Here is a 19,257-nt window from a genome sequence, read left to right on the forward strand (position 1 = left end):
GCAGCCTCAGGAGTGAGTTTCTCCTTCCCTTAGTACCCTTTGCAGTAATTGGCACAACCATTTGAGGCATGGATGGGATAATCTTCAGGTCTTTGGCACCAGGGTTAAGCTTATTTTGAATGTATGCCATATTAGCAGGCGAACATTGCCACACTGACATTTAAATGCCCACCATAGCACCTTAAGGTTCCTGAAGCGGGGGTAACTCTACTTTCAGTAGAACAAAAATCAGATTGGACAATCGGAACTGTACAAGTTCTACAAAAGCATGTTGGAGTCACATAATGAAAAAGCAGATTTTTTTATTAATTATGATGTTTCTCCATATTTGGCATTGCTGTAAATGGCTAACTAACATTTACTGCCAATTCGGTACAAATGTGTGGTTTGGTAATACCAGAACAGCAAATTTAAATGAAAAAATAAAAGTTAAACATTTCCACACAAGGTTTTACAGTCTGACATTTCACTGCGTAGGTAAAAAGACACTTTTTTTTTTTAAACTACAGATTATTATTCAGCATGAATAAAAAACTACAACTTTTATTTTTAAACAGGAGTCACTGGTTTTAATTTTTACACATTTTAAAATTACTGTGATAAAAAATAATGAAAAAGCTTCTTAATAATGCCATACACAGTATAATATAGATTTGTCCCCATTATATAGCATTTAATATACAAAATAGAATATTGACACACTTGAATCTATATGTAGTTAAGCAAGTTATTTGAGGAGGGTATTTTCATACAGCCTTTCATCAGAAAATAAAATCCTTTCAGACATTTTCTAGAGAGAAGCAAATCCTTTCCTGAAAACCTGGTCACTAATCCTGAGTGGACCAGGTTGCTTGAAAATAGTCTGGGAAATTAGGAAACTCCACCCAAAGGGTTTAAAGTGTCCCCCTTACACTTTTATTTCCCTTCTGACACTAAAACCAGACACATAAAAAAAAAAAAAAAATTCACCTACAGCTACAGTCAGGGAGTGACCAGCCAAGATGGAAATCTCACCGAAGGCTGCCATGGTTCTGGAAGTTTGACAGATCAATGTATTGTATAACAATATTTTTCATTCCATGGTGATGTAGTTTTCAGGGTTTTTAAAAGAGAACTAAAATTATGAGACTTAGGTGAAACTGGAATTGCTCCCTGCCTCTGAATTCTGAAGGGAGCGTGGCTTTCCTTCATGGGCATGCCCAGAGCTCATCCCATGATAATTATCCAGCACTTCATAGACACAAATCATGTTAGTTTTCCTCTTGGGGTGGCCAAGGTTTCCTCCCATAGTTTTAGGCATTTGGATATATATACCCCAAAAGTGTTATGTCCTAAGTGCCTCAGTTCTGCTTGTATAGTAGCCCACGGAATGCCTACAAACACTAAAAATACTTTTCAGGATTTGCTGTGAGTAACCAACTCTCACTGAAGTTACTACAAACTTCAATAGTTTGGGTTGGGATGGCCAGATAACACATACATAGGAAATAAATCTGCTTTCAAACAGCACCACCATATAGCACTTAAATCCATAATTAAACATAATTAAGATGATTTTCTTTTCCCACACGTATCCTAAAAGGGCACAGCTTCTTTTCCCATTTAATGAAAAGCCTCCTATAGTTGTTGATGAACATCAGTTGACTTATTATTGACAACAAAGTGCACATAATCTTTTTTTCATTGAGTTCTATTTTTTGAGTGCCAAGATTGTTGGGATGAAAATCAGATTAATGTGTGAGATGTGCTTTCTGGTTTAAACCACATAACATTCTATAAATGAATGATAATCTACCTTTTAGAAGCTCTTTTTGAAACTTAACACTGTCATTGATAAGAATATTCAAGCAGTTTTCTTAGGCACCAAAAATTTATCCAGCTGGGTTACAAACCATCTTAAAATATTACATTCCCTTTTAGAGAGCACTCAAAAAGCAAATGATTGTTTTTTTATTAAATAATTTCTCCAAAATACTGAAAATAACAAATAACATTCAAAAAGCATTCAAAGAAAACAAAAACATGTCCTCATTTTATTTGGAAATAAACTCTTGTTGTAGGATAGAAAGGAATTAGTGTATTATTGGCAACCTATGAGATTCTGCACTATTTACATATTGCTGGTACCTCTATGCAAACTATTGCCAAACTTCTGACGCTTCTGTTGTCATTCAACTGCTGGGGGAGGGCTGTATGTGAAAGTAACCCGCTATTAGATGGTGCCTTTAAGTATGTAAGCACCACCTTCCTGTCTCCTGTTTACATACTTTACATACTTTAGTGCAAGGGGAGATTGAGTAAACTAAACCTGCGCTGACAGACTCACTGTTGGAATGAGAAGGGTGGTCAGAATGGGAGGCAGAGGATAACTTCCTCTGTAATCTCACTGGGTCAGAGCCTCAGCAACCTTCACCGCACACAGGACCAGTCTCCATCTCCCTCTTCCCCTAGAGCAAACTGTTTGGTTTCTGAGACCATCACTGCCTGTATGAATGCATGTACAAACTATAAATCATATAGGTTATCCATCAGCATTTCTTTGACCCCTACAAAAAATATATAACATGTCATGATAAAACAATCTCATCTAAAAATCATTCTTATTTTACACTATACAAGCTATTTTACAATCATTTTAATAAATTGCATGTAAAGCTGCAGTAGCCCTTCCCTTCCCAGATTAGTGAATACCAATATGATATATATCTGAAACTATAACTAAATATAAAAATATATTAGAAGTTCCATATTTTTAATATTAGATTTTCAGTTTTCTATTACACAATTTGGCCACCTTGAATAGAAATCAGATTTCTTGTGGCTTAGTAAATATGTTAAGTTTTGAGTTTACAGAAAGTTGGTAAGGTGCACACAGAAAGGGCTACTACAGCTTCTGTTTTGTTTAAAATAATTTTCAACAGTGAAGAAATTCACAGGACTTGTGTTAAACTCTATGGCACACATTAGGGATGTGTAGTTTTACAAACATGGATGTCTGACATACAGTTCTAAATCACAAAAATCAGTAGCTGAGCTTTCCTGTACCATTAGGAAAGATTAACCAATTGGTGACAGATGGGAATGTGAAAATGGGTGTCTAGCCATTTTTGCCATATTAGAGATTTAGTTTTTGGGTAAAGTTTAGTGAGAGGAATTACTTGCTCTGATTAAAAGTCTCTCAGCTGTGTTACAGCTGGTTATCTGGAATCACAACTTTTAAGGTCCTTTTAAACTACTTTAAAAGGTCCATAAAGACAAATAGTTTACCAGCTTTCTTGCCATATAGCCATTACAAAAATAGGGCATTAGGTACAGACAGGGCCTCTTGGTAGTTATTTTTTAAATTAGTCTTTTGCAACCATCATCCACAGTTTACCCAGCAGGTCACTGGACTAGGTGCTCTATACCAGTTAGGACGGTTAATTTGCACAACCTATATAATTCTCCACTGAAGCAGATATATACAAAATATGAGCTTTTTTTTTTTTTGACAAGAATACTGGAGATTTGAGTCAATTTTTGTGATCTTCTGATAGCTAAGTGCCATCAGGTTAGAAGCACCAACCCATTTTCACACAGATGATTAATGTTTAGAGTTTTTATTTGGGAAAGCTAGGAACTAGCTGCCCATCTTAAACATCTGTACAATAACTTGAATAAAAAATTATGTAAGAAAAAATGAGCAAGCGTAGTTCACTAAATATAAAGGAAATTGTTAAAACCAGACAGTAATAGCTATAAAAGGCACAACTTCCCTTTTCTGATATACACTTGTAAACTTTTTTTCAGGTTTCCATGCATAAATCAAAAACGCTATCCTAACTATACAGTGGGGGGATACACCAACAGAAAGTCTAGAAAATTTCATCCAGCCAACTGTGAAAAAGTATGAGCAGAAAGTTCATCACACAGACTTTGGGCACTGGTGGTTTAGGTGCCATCCTTCTTTGTTGCGATTATGTCCACATATTAAGGTTTCTAATTTCTGGGATATATTAACTAATGAATTTCACCGTCTACTCTCCCATCACTGAAAAGTGATGACGACTCAACTGCTTCTGTTGCCAAGTCTTGGCCCTCTATAAACCACATGTAGTGCATATTTAAAACAAAACAACAGATGAAAACAATAAAAAATAAAACAACAAAAACTCTACAGGACAAACTGATAGATAGTTTATACAATAAAAGCTATTAATTCGACTTTCTTTAAGGCAACCATTCTTATTAAGGCAGTCACTTTTGATGAAACAGAAGTTTTTTGATATTTCCATTTGAATATTTTGGTATCTGATTGGTGATGATTTCAGCTAACATCTCTGGGAATTCAATACTCATGGTCTTATCCAAAAATGTTTGGAAGCAATAGTTAAGGAGATTTTCAACCACCTGCAAGAGAAGATATAGTAATGATCAGGCTTCCAAATTGGTCAGTGGGAACATCTCATGTTTGTTGTCCTCTATTTTGAAAAAATTATCTGGCCTAGAATATACCAATCTCACTGGAATTCCCCAGGTGAAAAATAAGCACTTCCGTACAAAAGACATTTTAAATTTCTTTGATTGTATGTAGAATTATATGGAATTGAGTATTTCATGAATCACTGTAGCACCATAATATATGAAGTGTGCATTATTCTAATTTAATGGATTAATCATACTTTTTAAAAACAGTCTTATGAAATTCTGTAATAACATGGTGATTTTATATACACATGACTAGGTGAAAGGATATTTCATAATTGGTCTTAGGAAAAATGTCTACAAAACTGAAGTTTGTAAGTTGAACTCAAGCTATCACCAACATCCACAAACTGGGGGTGGGGGGGGCGCTGTTGGTATATAATTATATTCACTAAGCAAAACATACTTTGTCCCAGAAAATTCTTATATTTGGCTTTATGTTTGACACTTACTTCATGCATAGAATCCAAGAGTTTTGTCAGTTGATAAAACCGCTGCCAGTTCTGGCTGGAGTTTCCTTCCCTCTTGACAATGGCTTTTCCTAGCTCTTTGATGTAGGTCATTCTAATTTCATCAAATAGCTCTTGGCTCTTCAGACCGTCCTTAGGAACTAAAAGGTTAATATGAAGTCAATTAAAGGATTTTCTTTTTCTTTCCGAGATAGGGTCTCACTGTGTCATCCAGGCTGGAGTGCAGTGGCATAATCATAGCTCACTAGAGCCTTGACCTCCTTGGCTCAAGTGATCCTCCCAGCTCAGCCTCCTGAGTAGCTAGGACTGTAGGCACAAGCCACTGTGTCTGGCTACATTTTTTTGTAGAGACAGGATCTCCCTATGTTGCCCAGACTGGTCTTAAACTCCTGGGCTCAAGCAAGCCTCCTGCCTTGGCCTCCCAAAGTGCTAGGATTACGGGTGTGAGCCACCGTTCCCAGCCAGATTTCTTGCTATAACTTTTCATACATGCAAGACAGGCATTTAACATTGTTTATATACTCTTACTGCACCCTAAAATAGAAGCATTTTCTTAGGATTATTAAACTACAGCCAACAGAAAATGCAGGATAACAAAGAATTGGAGGACTTAACCTTGAGTAAATCACCTGATTTCTCATCTATAAAATGGAAGTGGTGATGATACCTTCTCCTCCCTAGCTCACAAAGCTAGTTGGAGGACCAAATGAAATAATACAGTGATTTTTAGTTAACGTTGTCTGCCATTCTGCACTTGAGTTTAATTCTAGTATTGAGATAGATAGAAGGCTTCAACAACAGTGTTTATTCCAGCAATTATATCTTAGAATATCTGTGATATCACCAGTTAATTATTTAAAATCGGCATGCAATACTTTTTTTAATGTAGCTAATAATTAGATATGTCTTAATAGGGAGCAAATATCTGTCCTTCCTTATGTACATGGATTCTGGTTAGTGGAACTAGTATAAAAATTTTGGGGGGGTACATTACTCTTCAGAAAATGGTACTAATAAGGACAAAGAACAGAGGGTTAGTCATGGTTTCACTTAATCCTGTGGACATTAGGACTTTTGTAGAGTGCTACATTTTTCACAGTGTGCTCCTGGGAACACTGATTCTGTGTTAACTATGGTTAGAGGGAGAAAAAGGATTTGGTGGTCAAAGTTTGAGAAAAGCTAAATGTTCAATACATATTAGGCAGACTTCTGAATTTCAGTACTTTTTGGAGATATAACTGTGCACTCTCCAGAGAGGGGAAATGCATTATTTCCCAAACTGAAACTTCACTGCTGCTGACATTTTTAGAAGATGCTGGTATAGAGGAAAAGCTATGGATTTAGGAGCTTTGAGAAGTCTTATTATTATTATTTTTTTCTGAGACAGGGTCTCACTGTGTCACCTAGGCTGGAAGAAGCTTTGAGAAGTCTTATTATTTTTTTCCAGGACTGTCTCACTGTGTTGCCTAGGCTGGAGTGCATTGGCATGATCTCGGCTCACTGCAACTTCCACCTCCCAGGTTCAAGCAACTCCGCTTGCCTTGGCCTCCCAAAGTGCTGCGATTTCAGGCGGTAAGTCACCGTGCCCAGCCGAGTAGTCTTATTTCTTACTTGCCATGTGGACTTGAATATAATCTCCTTGGGCGTCTTTCCTGCTCTTTTTCATTGGATTATGATTAGAATTAGACTAATGAATATGTATGAAAATGTTTGATTCCATAAAGCATTACAAGACATCAGTATTAACATGAAAACGAAGACTGCTTAATCAGGAGTGATAAGGGCATTCTATATTAACAATGGGTTATTTTTATACATTACTATACTACAGAAAATTAATTATTGCAAAATTGTAAAACAGTGATGGCTTATAGTTTTTTTCCCTGCTGGTTAGTCCTAATTCTAAAAATAACTATGGTGAAGCCCAATTCAATATGCGTATAAAAGAATTTCATCCATCTTAAATTTTTTTTTTAATGTTTTAATATTGAAATCACTAACATCCTCTTTTGGCTGCAGGAAGTAAGTACAGCCTGGAATTCCCCTCCTACTGGAAAACTGGACAACATTATGATCCCTAGGAAAAGAGAAACAAATACAGTAAGCCATACCTAGCCCAGGAGTAAGAAATCTTAATTCTAAGCCTTTGTGCTTGAAAGTAATTATCATACTGCAGCGCAGGGAAAGGGAACCCAGGGTCTAGCAATCTTGCTGGGTTGAGGAGAAAGAGATTGAAGTTTGGGGAGGCTAAAGCAGCTTTAATTTATGGGTCAGACTACTGGAAACCAAGGAGGTACACAAAGAAAGGCCTCCAGAAATCTGTATTCGGCTGAATAAAAATTTGTGCATACTTAGGGTGAAATCCCTTGAGGCCATAGAGGAAAGAAAGATCTAATTAAATATTCAGGGCATTCAGTAGAGACCTAGGGGCCACATCTCAGAAGCAAGGCTAAATTAGTCCCAGAAAAAAGGCTACACAGGTCAGTGGTTCTCAAAAGGGAGAGGGAGATTTTGCCTCCAAGGGGATATTTGGCAATGTCAGAGATATAGCAGACAAATCTACAATTATAAACACCTTTGTCTCAGAATCAATAAGAAATTTGACTGACATTTCTGAAACAGTCTACCCAAGAACTGCATTCTTTTCAAGTATACACAGAACATTAATCTAGAACATAAAACAAGTCTGAATACATTTAGGAGGATTAAGTCATACAATGAATGCTCTCTGACAAAAATGAGATTAAAATAGAAGTCAGTAACAAACATATCTGTGGAAAAACCCAAATGTTTGGAATTTGACAGTAAGCTATGGATTAAATAAGGCATCATAAAATTAAAAATCTCTAGTACTGAAAACACAGCATATCAAAATGTGTGGGATGCAATGAAGACGGTGCTTAGAAAATTTACAGCATTAAAAGCTTTTATTGGAAAAGAAAGGTCTCAATTATATATGCTTCTACCCTAAACACAAGAAAAGTGGAAAGGATAAAGAGTAGAAACAGATAACTACGAACATGCATAAACAACAACAAAATCAAGACCAAGCTGGTTCTATGAAAACATCGGTAAAACTGAAAAACTTTTAGCCAGACTGATTGATTAAAAAAAAAAAAAAGCAAGAATATATTAAATACCAATGTCAGGGATGAAAAGGAATAACACTAGAGACACTGGAGCCATTAGAAGGATATTGTGGGAATATTATGAATAACTTTATACCAATAAATTCAACATTTGAAGGAAACAGTTAAATTCCTTCAAAGATGTAAACCAACAAAGCTCACTCAAGAATAAACATATTATCAGTAAACATTTGATGAACTTGTACTTGAAAACCTTTCTACAAAAAAGGCTCCAAACAAACCAAGACGGCTTCGCTGCTGAGTTTTACCAGACATTTAAGAAAGAAATAATACCATATTATCATAACACCAAAGCTATAGAATATATCCCTCATGGATTTAGATGCAAAAATACTAAGATTTTAGTACAATGAATTCAGCTATATGGAAAAAGGATACTATATCATAACCAAATAGGATTTATCCCAGGAATGAAAGGCTAGTCAATTACTCAGAAATTAAACAGTATATTATACCATATTAGTGACTAAAAACAAAAAATGTATCATCTTGAGGCACAAAAGCATATGATAGAAGTTTTTTTGCTATTATGAATAATGCTGCTATGAACATGGGCAGTCATTAAATGCATGGCAAGTCACAAGGGTCAACTACATACTCTCTAGGATAGCGATAATAAAAAGACCATACCAAGCTCTGGGAAGGATGTAGACAAAGTTGTAGGACCTGGAACAACTAGACAGAAAATCAGCAAAGATACAGAAAACTTGAACTAGTCTATCAATCGACTTCACCTAACTGACGTTCATAAAACTCTACTTAACAAGAGCACAGTAAGTTAAGTTTTTTTTTCAAGCACTCATGGAACACTCAGACCATATGCAAGTACCTAAAACAGTCTCAGAAGACTTATTAGAGTCATTCAATATTAGAGTCCTTCAATGTACCTCCTACCTCAATGGAATTAAATTAGAAATGAATAGGAAGAGATATGGAAAATCCCCAAATATGTAAAAATTAAGCAATACACATGGGTCAATGAAAAAAAATCATGAAGGACATTAGAAAATGAAATGAATGAAAATATATTAAAAACTTATAGCTTTAAACATCTTTCTACCTTAAACTAGAAAAAGAGGAACAAATTAAATGAAAAGCAGAAAAAAAAATAATAATGACATAGAAAACAAAAAATCAATGAAACTAAAAATTGGTTCTTTGTAAAGACCAACCAAATTGATAAATTTTTAACTAGATTGACCATGAAAAAAAGATGATCAGGCACAAATTATCAAAATCTATAATGCAGGGGACACCTCTATGGATCCTACAAAATTTAAAGGATTAGATTACAAACAACTTTATGCCCAAGCAGACAAAATAGTTCATTTCATAGAAACACAAAAATTACAAAACTATGTTAAGGAAAAATATAAATTCTGAATAGATCTATATAACAAATAAATTCTGAATAGATCTATATAACAAATATATAACAAATAAGCAAATAATTAAAAATCTTCCCTGAAAGAAAACACCAGACCCAGATGGCTTCACTGGTGACATGTATCAAATATTTAAAGAATAAATAAGATCAATACTCTATAAACTCTTTAAGAAAACAGAGAATACTTCTCAACTCGTTTTAAGAGGCTAGTATTACCCTGGTAACAAAGCCAGAAAAAGATATCACAAGAAAAGAAAGTTGTAATCAGCATCCTTCATAAAGAGAGATATAAAAATGATCAACAAAATATTAGCAAACCAAATTCAAAATATATATGGAAAAGATTATACACCATGATCTAGTCAGAAAACTAGATCTTAAACCATTTCAAGCCATTTTCCTGAATTTGCAAATAAATTTGTTTTGGAACACAAACATTCACATACTGTATATAGCTGCTTTCCTGTTATAACTGTAGAATTGAGAAATTGCAACAGGGACTATATGGCCTACAAAGACAAATATGTACTGTGAGTCTCTTTACAGAAGAATATTTGTGGAACTATACTCTGCTTAGTAGTATTTTTGGAAAGAGGATTTGATGGTCTCCCCACTCCTTCAAAGCTGGAATTCCTATTCTCTCTCAACAGCTGGAATTTTTTTTTTTTTTTTGGAGACGGAGCCTCACTCTGTTGCCCAGGCTGGAGTACAGTGGTGCAATCTCGGCTTACTGCAACCTCTGCCTCCCAGGTTCAAGCGATTTTCCTGCCTCAGCCTCCTGAGTAGCTGGGACTACAGGCATGTACCACCACGCCTGGCTAATTTTTTTGTATTTTTAGTAGAGAGAGACAGGGTTTCACCATGTTGGTCAGGCTGGTCTCGAACTCCTGACTTGATGATCTGCCCACCTCGGCCTCCCAAAGTGCTGGGATTACAGGCGTGAGCCATAGCGCCTGGCCGGAAATTGGAAATTTAAGATGTTAATTATTTTCTAATGGATCTATAGATTCAAGGCTATCCTAATAAAAATTCCATCAGACTGTGTTTTTGAGACAGAGTATCACTCTGTTGCCCAGGCTAGAGTGCACTGGCATGATCATGGCTCACTGCAGCCTTGACCTCCCACCTCAACCCTCCTGGGTAGCTGGGACTACAGGCACAAGCTACCATGCCTGGCTAATTTTTTGTATTTTGTGTAGTGACAGGGTTTCGCCATTTTGCCCAGGCTGGTCTCAAACTCCTGGGCTTAAGCAATCTGCCTGCCTTGGCCTCTCAAAGTGGTGGAATTACAGGCATGAACCACCACACCCAGCCCCAAAAGACTTTTTTTTTTTTTTGGTAGAGATTGTCAAGCTAATTAAAAAATATGTGGAAGACCAGGCAAGGTGGCGCATGCCTGTAATCCCAGCACTTTGGGAGGCTGAGGTGGGTGGATCACCTGAGGTCAGGGTTTAAGACTAGCCTGGCCAACATGGCGAAACCCCGTCTTTACTAAAAATACAAAAATTAGCCAAGCATGGTGGTGGGTACCTGCAATCCCAGCTGCTGGGGAGGCTGAGGCTGCGATGAGCCAAGATCATGCCACTGCACTCCAGCCTGGGCAACAAGAGTGAGACTCCATCTCATTTCAAAAAAAAAAAAAAGTGGTGGAAATGCAAGGAAACTAGAATATCCAAAACAACAGTTTGGAAAAGAACAACAGATTTGGAGAATTCATATTACCCAATTTCAAGATTTATTGTAATTGAATAGTAATCAAGATAGGATGTTATCAATATGAATATAGGCATACAGATCGTTGGGTAAGACAAAGAGTCTGAAAGTAGACCCACACATATACAAACAACTGATTTTCTACAAAATTGCCAAGTAACTCAATAGGGAAAAGAGAGTCCAGTTCTGGAGCAACCAGATATGGATTTTGGGGAAAAAAATGAACCTTGTCCCTTACCTTGCATCATATACTTAAGCATGTGAGCTGAAACTACAGAATTTCTATAAGAAAACAAACAGTAGAAAATCTTTTTAACCCTGGATTAAGCAAAACTTTCTTAGTACACAAAGACATGAAGCTTTCTTCAAAATTATACACTTTTGCTCATCTCTACATTTTCTGTTAAGAAAACTGTAAATGTAATCCACTTAAAGAAAACATGCAAAACATATATTTAACAAACGGCTATATTGAGAATATTTGAATAATTCTTGAAACGCAGTTAAGAAATGGGCAAAAGATTAAAAGAGGCACAATACCAAATAAGAAATATAGGTGGCCAATAAGCCCATGAAAAGATGCTTAATATCTTTAATCATCAGTATACCTACGATGAAAGAGGCTGACAGTACCAAGTACTGAGGAGGATATAGAGCATATCTTAAGAAGTCTCATACATTTCTGGTAAATGTTAACAATTGTGGAAAAGTTTGGCAGTTTTAAAAATAAATTTAAACACACATTCAACCTATGTCCCAATGATCTCACACCTCAGTACTGACCCAAGAGAGATGAAATGTACATCCATATCCTTATTTTTTTGTCTGCTTAATTTGTAAGAAAGGTATAGTAAAATCTCACTATTTTTACAAGATTTATCTAAGTATTCTTGTTCTATGAATTTTTGTATTATGTAATATGAAACTATATATTTAGAATTATTTTTCCCCAACAAATGCTTTAATGAGTATTTTGCCTTAACATCTATTTTGCTTGGTAATAACGTAGCTCCTTCAGTTTTCTTTTGGTCAATAAAGGGGCCAGCAAACTTTGGCCTATGAGCCAAATCCTACTTGCAGCCTGTGTTTGTAAATAAAGTTTTATTGGAACACAGCCATGCCTGTTCTATTTGAGTATTGTCAATGACTATGTTCCTGCCACAAGGGCAGAGTTTAGTAGCTGTGACAGAGACTGTGCAAAGCTAACAACATTTACCATCTGGCCCTTTACAGAAAAAGTTTGCCATGTCTTGGGTTATACTATGCAAAGTAGATCCTTTTACTTCAGCCTTTCAGTATCTTTATTCAGATATAGCTCTTTTTAAATAGCATAAATTTGGATTATTTCTAAAATCCTGTCAGATTAGCTTGGAGCATTCAGTCCATCTCTACATTTATTTTATTTTTGAGACAGTGTCCCTCTGTCACCCAGTTCGGAGAGCAGTGGCACGATCTTGGCTCACTGCAACCTCCATCTCCCAGGTTCAAATGATTCTTGTGCTTCAGCCTCCGAGTAGCTGGGATAAGGGGCATGCATCACCACACCCGGCTAACTTTGTATAGTTTTAGTAGAGTTGGGGTTTCACCATGTTGGTCAGGCTGGTCTCAAACTGCTGACCTCAAGTGATCTGCCCACCTCAGCCTCCCAAAGTGCTGGGATTACAGGTGTGAGCCACTGCACCTGGCCCCATCTCTATATTTAATGAAACTAAACTACTGATGTGTTTGAATTTAGCTGTACTACTGTACCTTATCTGTTACTTCCTCTTATCACGCCCTTGTTTATGCATTCTTTTTCCCTCCTCTCACGTCTTTCATTCTTTTGGATTGTTTTTCTTAGGTATTCTCTTCCCCCGATGGTTTGGTACTTTGCATACCCTATTTCTAGTTGTCATCCTTGAAACTTAAACATACTTTTAGTTCTACTTTTTAACCCTCAAGGAAATTGTTACTGTTGTTATTTTATATACATAGTAAATGTCAGTTTAAATGTATCTATTATTTACCACTTTCCTTATTCTTCAGTCCTTCTTAAAGATGGGATTACTTTTATTTTATTTTTTTTCTGAGATGGAGTCTCCCTCTGTCACTAGGCTGGAGCGCAGTGGTGCGATCTCGGCTCTCTGCAACCTCTGCGTCCCAGGTTCAAGCGATTCTCCTGCCTCAGCCTCCTGAGTAGCTGGGACTACTGGCACGCACCACCACCTAAAGCTAAGTTTTGTATTTTTAGTAGAGATGGGGTTTTACCACGTAAGCCAGGATGGTCTTGATGTCTTGACTCTGTGATCTGCCTGCCTCAACCTCCCAAAGTGTTGGGATTACAGGTGTGAGCCACCACGCCTGGCCGGGATTACTTTTCTTTAATCCTCTAATAATTTTTTAGTGAGCATCTGGTGGCAAACTTTATTTTCACCTCCTAGTTAAAAAAATAGGTGATTGGTGTACTTAGACCATTCAAATTTAAAGTAATTACTGATACAGCTGGATTAATGTCTACCATGTTTATATTGCATTTGAGTTTGGGGGAATTTCCTTTGACCTATCTTCAAGCTCACTGACTCTTTGCTTGGCTGTGCTCAGTCTACTGATGAGCCCATCAACATCATTCTGCATTTCCTTACAGCATTCCTTAGCATTTATTTTTAGAGTTTCCATCTCTCTGCATACATCACTTCTTGCATGTTGTCTACTTTTTTCCATTGGAGCCTTTAACCTCCTAGTCATAGGTATTGTAAATTCCCTATCTGATAATTGAAATATTTGTGTCATATCTGAGGACTGCTTCCGATGCTTGTTTTGTCTCTTCAGACTGTGAGTTTTTTCTTGCCTTTTAGCATGCCTTATAGTTTTTTGTTGAAAGCTGGACACGATATATCAAAACTGAAGTACTTAGACTTTTAGTGCGAGGTTTCATGCTAATCTGGCTAGGAGCTGGGCTGTATTTAATGTTTGCCATAGTTATAGATACTAGAGGCTTCAGTTTCCTCTAGTTTCCTTGTTTTTATTTACTTTTTCTTCTGTTGTTTTTGGGTTTCCTAAGAACTCCTTAAACAGCTTGTGTCTTGCAGCTCTCTCAGTTGTAATCCACTGTTATTTTATCCTGGAGCCCTGTTTATATGGTGGTAAGGTGTTGGGGAGGGGGAGGGGGAGGTGAAGTGTTTTATAATCTTTATGATTAAATCTCAGTTTTTTTTAGTGGGTCTGAATCCCTGGGCTGTGACTTTCAGAAATGAGACAAGAAGGCTAAGACAGGGTTAGAATCCTCTATTTGCCTTTCCCCCAGGTCACATAAGGGCCTGTTGAATTAGTTTTCCTTACAGGGCAGGCCTTTGTTGTGAACACTCTGCTACATATTTCCAAATTTTACCTTCCCCCTACTCCTACCAGAAAAAGGAGGGAATTTTTCTTGCATCTTCACCATAAGAACCTTGTGGAGTTTCTGGAAGTTAGAAATTTTGTGGGGTAAACCCAAGAAATTGCAGGAAACCCCCACTAAGACTGGGTCCCTGGGAGTTTTTAACTCTGAAACTAGTCCTCACTCAGCCTCCAGCAATTCATCAAAATTGCCAGTCTTCCTGGCTTCAGTGGCATCTTTTCCCAGTAAGCTGATCTTGGCTGTTTCTCCGTATTTGTCTGTTCTTCTAGATTTTGAAGTGTTGGTTTGTCCTATGACCTCCATTCTCTGAGGGCTCTAAGAAAAGTCATTGCTTTTCCAGTTTCTATAGCTTTGTTGCCATTTTCCTGTTGTGATTTTCAGTACCTACAGATTTCCCTTGTGGTTTATATACACAAACATACACAATCACTAAAAACAACTGTATTCTGGCTGATTTTTTCAGATACACATTTCAAGTGTTTCTTCAAATGTGTCCAATCTGCTTTTAGATCCATCCACTGCCTTTTCAACTGCATTTATATTTCCATCCCTTGTTTTTAAACTTACTAAATATATACAGAACCAGTCCAAATGCCCATCAGTCAACGAGTGGATAAAGAAAATGTGGTATATATATACCATGGAATACTACTCAGCCACAAAAAGGAACAAAATAATGGCATTTGCAGCAACCTGGATGGGACTGGAAACCATTATTATAAGTGAAGTAACTCAGGAATGGAAAACCAAATATTGCATGTTCTCACTTATAAGTGGGAGCTAAACTATGAAGATGTAAAGGCATGAGAATGATATAATGGGGGTTGGGGAGGGGATGAGGGATGAAGGACTACACATTGGGTACAGTGTACACTGCTCGGGTGATGGGTGCACCAAAATCCCAGAAATCACCACTAAAGAACTTACTCATGTAACCTAACACTACCTGTTCCCCAAAAACCTACTGAAATCATTTTTAAAAAGATTATAAACTTAAAAAAACCCCAGCTTACTAAACTTACTAATTTACCAGGTTCTACAAATGCCCTCAAAGAGCAAGTTGGCTTGAGTTCCACTTATCTCTGTAGGTTCCTGCCTTCAATTAGTTCTTAATTTTTTTAGTCTAGCATTTTTGGTAGGAGGTTATAGTACCTATTCCAGTAGTCTATCATAGTAGAAGTCTATATCTTAAGGTATGTATTTCCATCCTTATGATTCTATTATTTTTTAAAAAGAAGAACTCGTGATATTATTTACAATGAAAAAAATCATATAGCTCAATTAGTCTGGGATGTATACAATTGAAACCATTCTTTTTTTTTTTTTAAATAAGGTTGTTTGTTAGTATCTAGGCACTGAATTATACCTTCATGGTATCAATCAAAGTTACGATCAGAATTTTATGTAACTGCTTAATCAATCACTTCTTTAACAAGTGTACTGCTACAGGTAACATTAAACATGTCTCTAGCAATGATCTTTACCGGGTTCTCTTGCCTTGATTGAAATATTATTAATAACTTCTTATATCCGTTAACATAAAATAACTTTTCGTTGAGCAAAAATAGTGTGAAAACATTAAGATGAGTGTGTGCTTTGGAAATGTTTAAATAGATACGAAATGGTTAAATAAAATCATAGTTTTGTGCAACATCCATAGCTTATAGTTATTTGGCAACTATGAAACCACAGTTACTAATGGAATTAAGACTTTTTAAAAAATTGCAAATGTACTTATTTGTATATGAAAGAGGTATTCAGCTATTAACTCAGTATTTAATAAACATTGATATGTAATTTTTACTGGAAATGGCCTAAGGTTTATAATAACAACTAGCTCATAGAGCTTTTCTTAAAAAAGACTTTTTTAGAGCAGTTTTAAGTTCACAGCAAAATTGGGGGGAAGGTATAGAGATTTTTCATATACCTCCTGTCCCACACATCATCACCCAAAGTCCATAGTTGAGGGTTCACTCTCGGTGGTGGACATTCTTTGGGTTTGGACAAATGTATAATGACATGTTTCCACCATTATAGCATCACACGAAGTATTTTCACTGCCCTAAAAATCCTCTGTGCTCTGCACATTTATCCCTCCCTTCCTTCTAAACCCTGGCAACCACTGATTTTTTTTTGCTGTCTTCACAGTTTTGCCTTTTATGGAATGTTATATAGTTGGAATCACACAGTATGTAGCCCTTTCAGATGAACTTTTTTCACTTAGTAATTTAAGTGGTGCATTTAACATCCCTCCATGTGTTTTCATGGCTTGACAGCTTATTTCTTTTTAGTCCCCAATAGTATTCCATCATCTGGATGTATCACAGTTTATCACTTCACCTACTGAAGGATATCTTTGTCTTTGCTAGCTAAAAAGTAATCTCACAGAAGTTTATTTTATAAACTCTCGTTGCCATTTTCTAGATAGTGAATCTCTGTCTGACAATCCAGCTCCCATGCTATGTTAACCAATCCCCAATAGTAATTAAGCACACCTTTTCTAGGATGCGTCTTTTTCTCCCATAATTTCTTATACATGCTAATACTCATCAGGAAACTAAAATTTTTAACCAGATAACAGTGTAGTAGACAAAATCACTGCAGTCAGCTTTCTTTTTCCATGTCTTCCCATGATCAAAGATCAAAGGAAGGAAGGAGAAAAAAGTCTACACAGATTCCTATCAACAGAGATCCCTATGCAGCTCATATACCTCTCTGTTTCTGCTATACCTATTTGTCTTATTAATCTTGGTATCACTTACTGTGCCTTTCTGATATTTTACATTCATAAAAATCATCTGACTAGTAGGAAATAATAGTAGACTTGGTATAATTATTAGTACTATGTATATAAATTAACCTTTGTTTCAAGGCCTTCATATTTCATGCTTTTGACATAAAGTGAAAAGGTGTTCTACCAACCTGAAGAGAGAAGCAGTAAGGTTTTCATACAGAGATACTCTTCATAAGATACCTGAAGCCTGTGTAACTCAGAGGAAACATACAGCATGTGTTTACATTGGTCGTACATGCAGGGTAGAGTCATTCTCTGCCTGTGAAAGATAAATAGGGTATTAGTTAGAAATACTGCTACTTCCCCCTGCCAAAAAGCACATTTTTGTTTTGTTTTGCAAAACTATGAACTCATAAAGAAAAACAACTACTGCAACAATATTATTGCTAATTCCCTATAAAATCAGAATTTTGGAGAACTTTCCTTAAACTTCTTCCTGCATCTTGGCTGTTTAAAGAGACTAATGAATAATCTAATGTAACAGTGGAGACATTATTTTCTATCATGCATGCCATGTATTATTTTATTAATTAATGTGTTAGAATTCTTATAGAACTTACTGCTAGTTGCTCATTTAAATCAAGGTTTATCATTTGAATACAGTCAATTAGACAACACAGTTTTAGGTCCTACACACTTGATTTTTAAAGGTAAATTTTTTCACAACATTTCATCCTAAAGACAAAAATGTGTGACACTGTTCACAGTTATGCAGAGGGCGAGACCTAGAACTTGATTCTAGACTTCTGATGCTCAAAATCTGCCTCTGACAGGCATATGCCTTAATATTCTTTAAACTAAAGGTACTAAACCAATTCTTGCTTATGATTCTGAAGTCATTACATACCTACAATTTTCAAATAGATCTCTAAAGTTTCCTGACTTGTGAAATGACACTAAGAGCCTGAAACTGGGCCCAGTTCACAGCTTTTAAAATGCTTCAGGATTTTTTTTTTTTTTTAAGGTTCTGACAGACAGTCGTCTTGGACTTAACAACAGAAAGGTTATTTTTCTCTACTGAATATGTGGTTTATTCCTTTATATGAAATAAATCAGACATGAATTATATGCTGCCAAAGTGATCACAGGCTCTTCAAATTTAAAATCTGCTCTTACCGAAGAGGCACCTCCCCAGTCCTTAACAGTAAGGTAAAGCACCCCTTTTCTGGGAGGCACCTTTTTTCCTTTAGTTTCTTGTACATGGTTATACTCATATAACTGAAAATTCCAACAAAGTTATAGTGTAGTAGAATAAGTAAAAACTCATTCTTGTTGGCTGTAAAAACAACAACAAAATTTTTTTTTCCACAACGTTCTGACCTAAGGGCAACCATGAGAGACTGTTTTACAGCTCTATAGACGGTCAGAACTTGAATGCATACTTTCTGATACGCAAAATCTGCTGTCACAGACACCAGAGCAGTATGGAAACACAGTGGGCTAAGAAAAAAGGGTAGAGGGCTGGGTGTGGTGGCTCACACCTGTAATCCCAGCACTTTGGGAGGCCCTAAAGTGGGTGGAACACTTGAGGTCAGGAGTTCAAGACCAGCCTGGCCAATATGGCACAACCCCGTCTCTACTAAAAATACAAAAAATTAGCCAAGTGTGGTGGAGTGTGCCTTTAATCCCAGCTATTCGGGAGGCTGAGGCAGAGAATCACTTGAACCCGGGAGGCAGAGGTTGCCATGAGCCAAGATCACACCACTGCACTTGAGCCTGGGTGACAGAGTGAGACTCGTCTCAAAAAAAAAAAAAAAAGAAAAAGGTGGAGGACTGCCTGTCTTGTATGCAGTAGCATGAGAACACAAGAATAGGAAGTACATATCCCTTAATTAAAATGAAACAAATGTAAATCTGTTGAGGAAAAAAAATTATAACTCTCACTTTATGTAAGGAATGTATGT

At 36.5% G+C, this 19,257-nt stretch overlaps 1 protein-coding gene across 10 annotated transcripts in view; it reads right to left on the minus strand.

Moving 5' to 3' along the window:
• Positions 1–285: 285 nt before the first annotated feature.
• Positions 286–19,257, minus strand: part of NR3C1 (nuclear receptor subfamily 3 group C member 1) — a 468,091-nt gene continuing 449,119 nt past the window's right edge. For 9 of the 10 annotated variants that reach the window (XM_032158228.2, XM_058439966.1, XM_058439964.1 and 6 more), the window contains exons 7-9: positions 17,482–17,612; positions 4,917–5,074; positions 286–4,389 (exon numbers count right to left, since the gene is read on the minus strand). In XM_032158228.2, coding sequence (XP_032014119.1) covers positions 4,237–4,389; positions 4,917–5,074; positions 17,482–17,612 — 442 coding nt within the window. In that variant the 3' untranslated portion in view covers positions 286–4,236. Of the gene's footprint in view, positions 4,390–4,916; positions 5,075–10,795; positions 11,466–17,481; positions 17,613–19,257 lie in introns of those variants that run through there. The other variant, XM_058439967.1, reaches the window with a different exon arrangement.

The sequence above is a fragment of the Hylobates moloch genome, unplaced genomic scaffold (assembly GCF_009828535.3).
Source record: "Hylobates moloch isolate HMO894 unplaced genomic scaffold, HMol_V3 SCAFFOLD_6, whole genome shotgun sequence".
NCBI classification, from domain to species: domain Eukaryota; kingdom Metazoa; phylum Chordata; class Mammalia; order Primates; family Hylobatidae; genus Hylobates; species Hylobates moloch.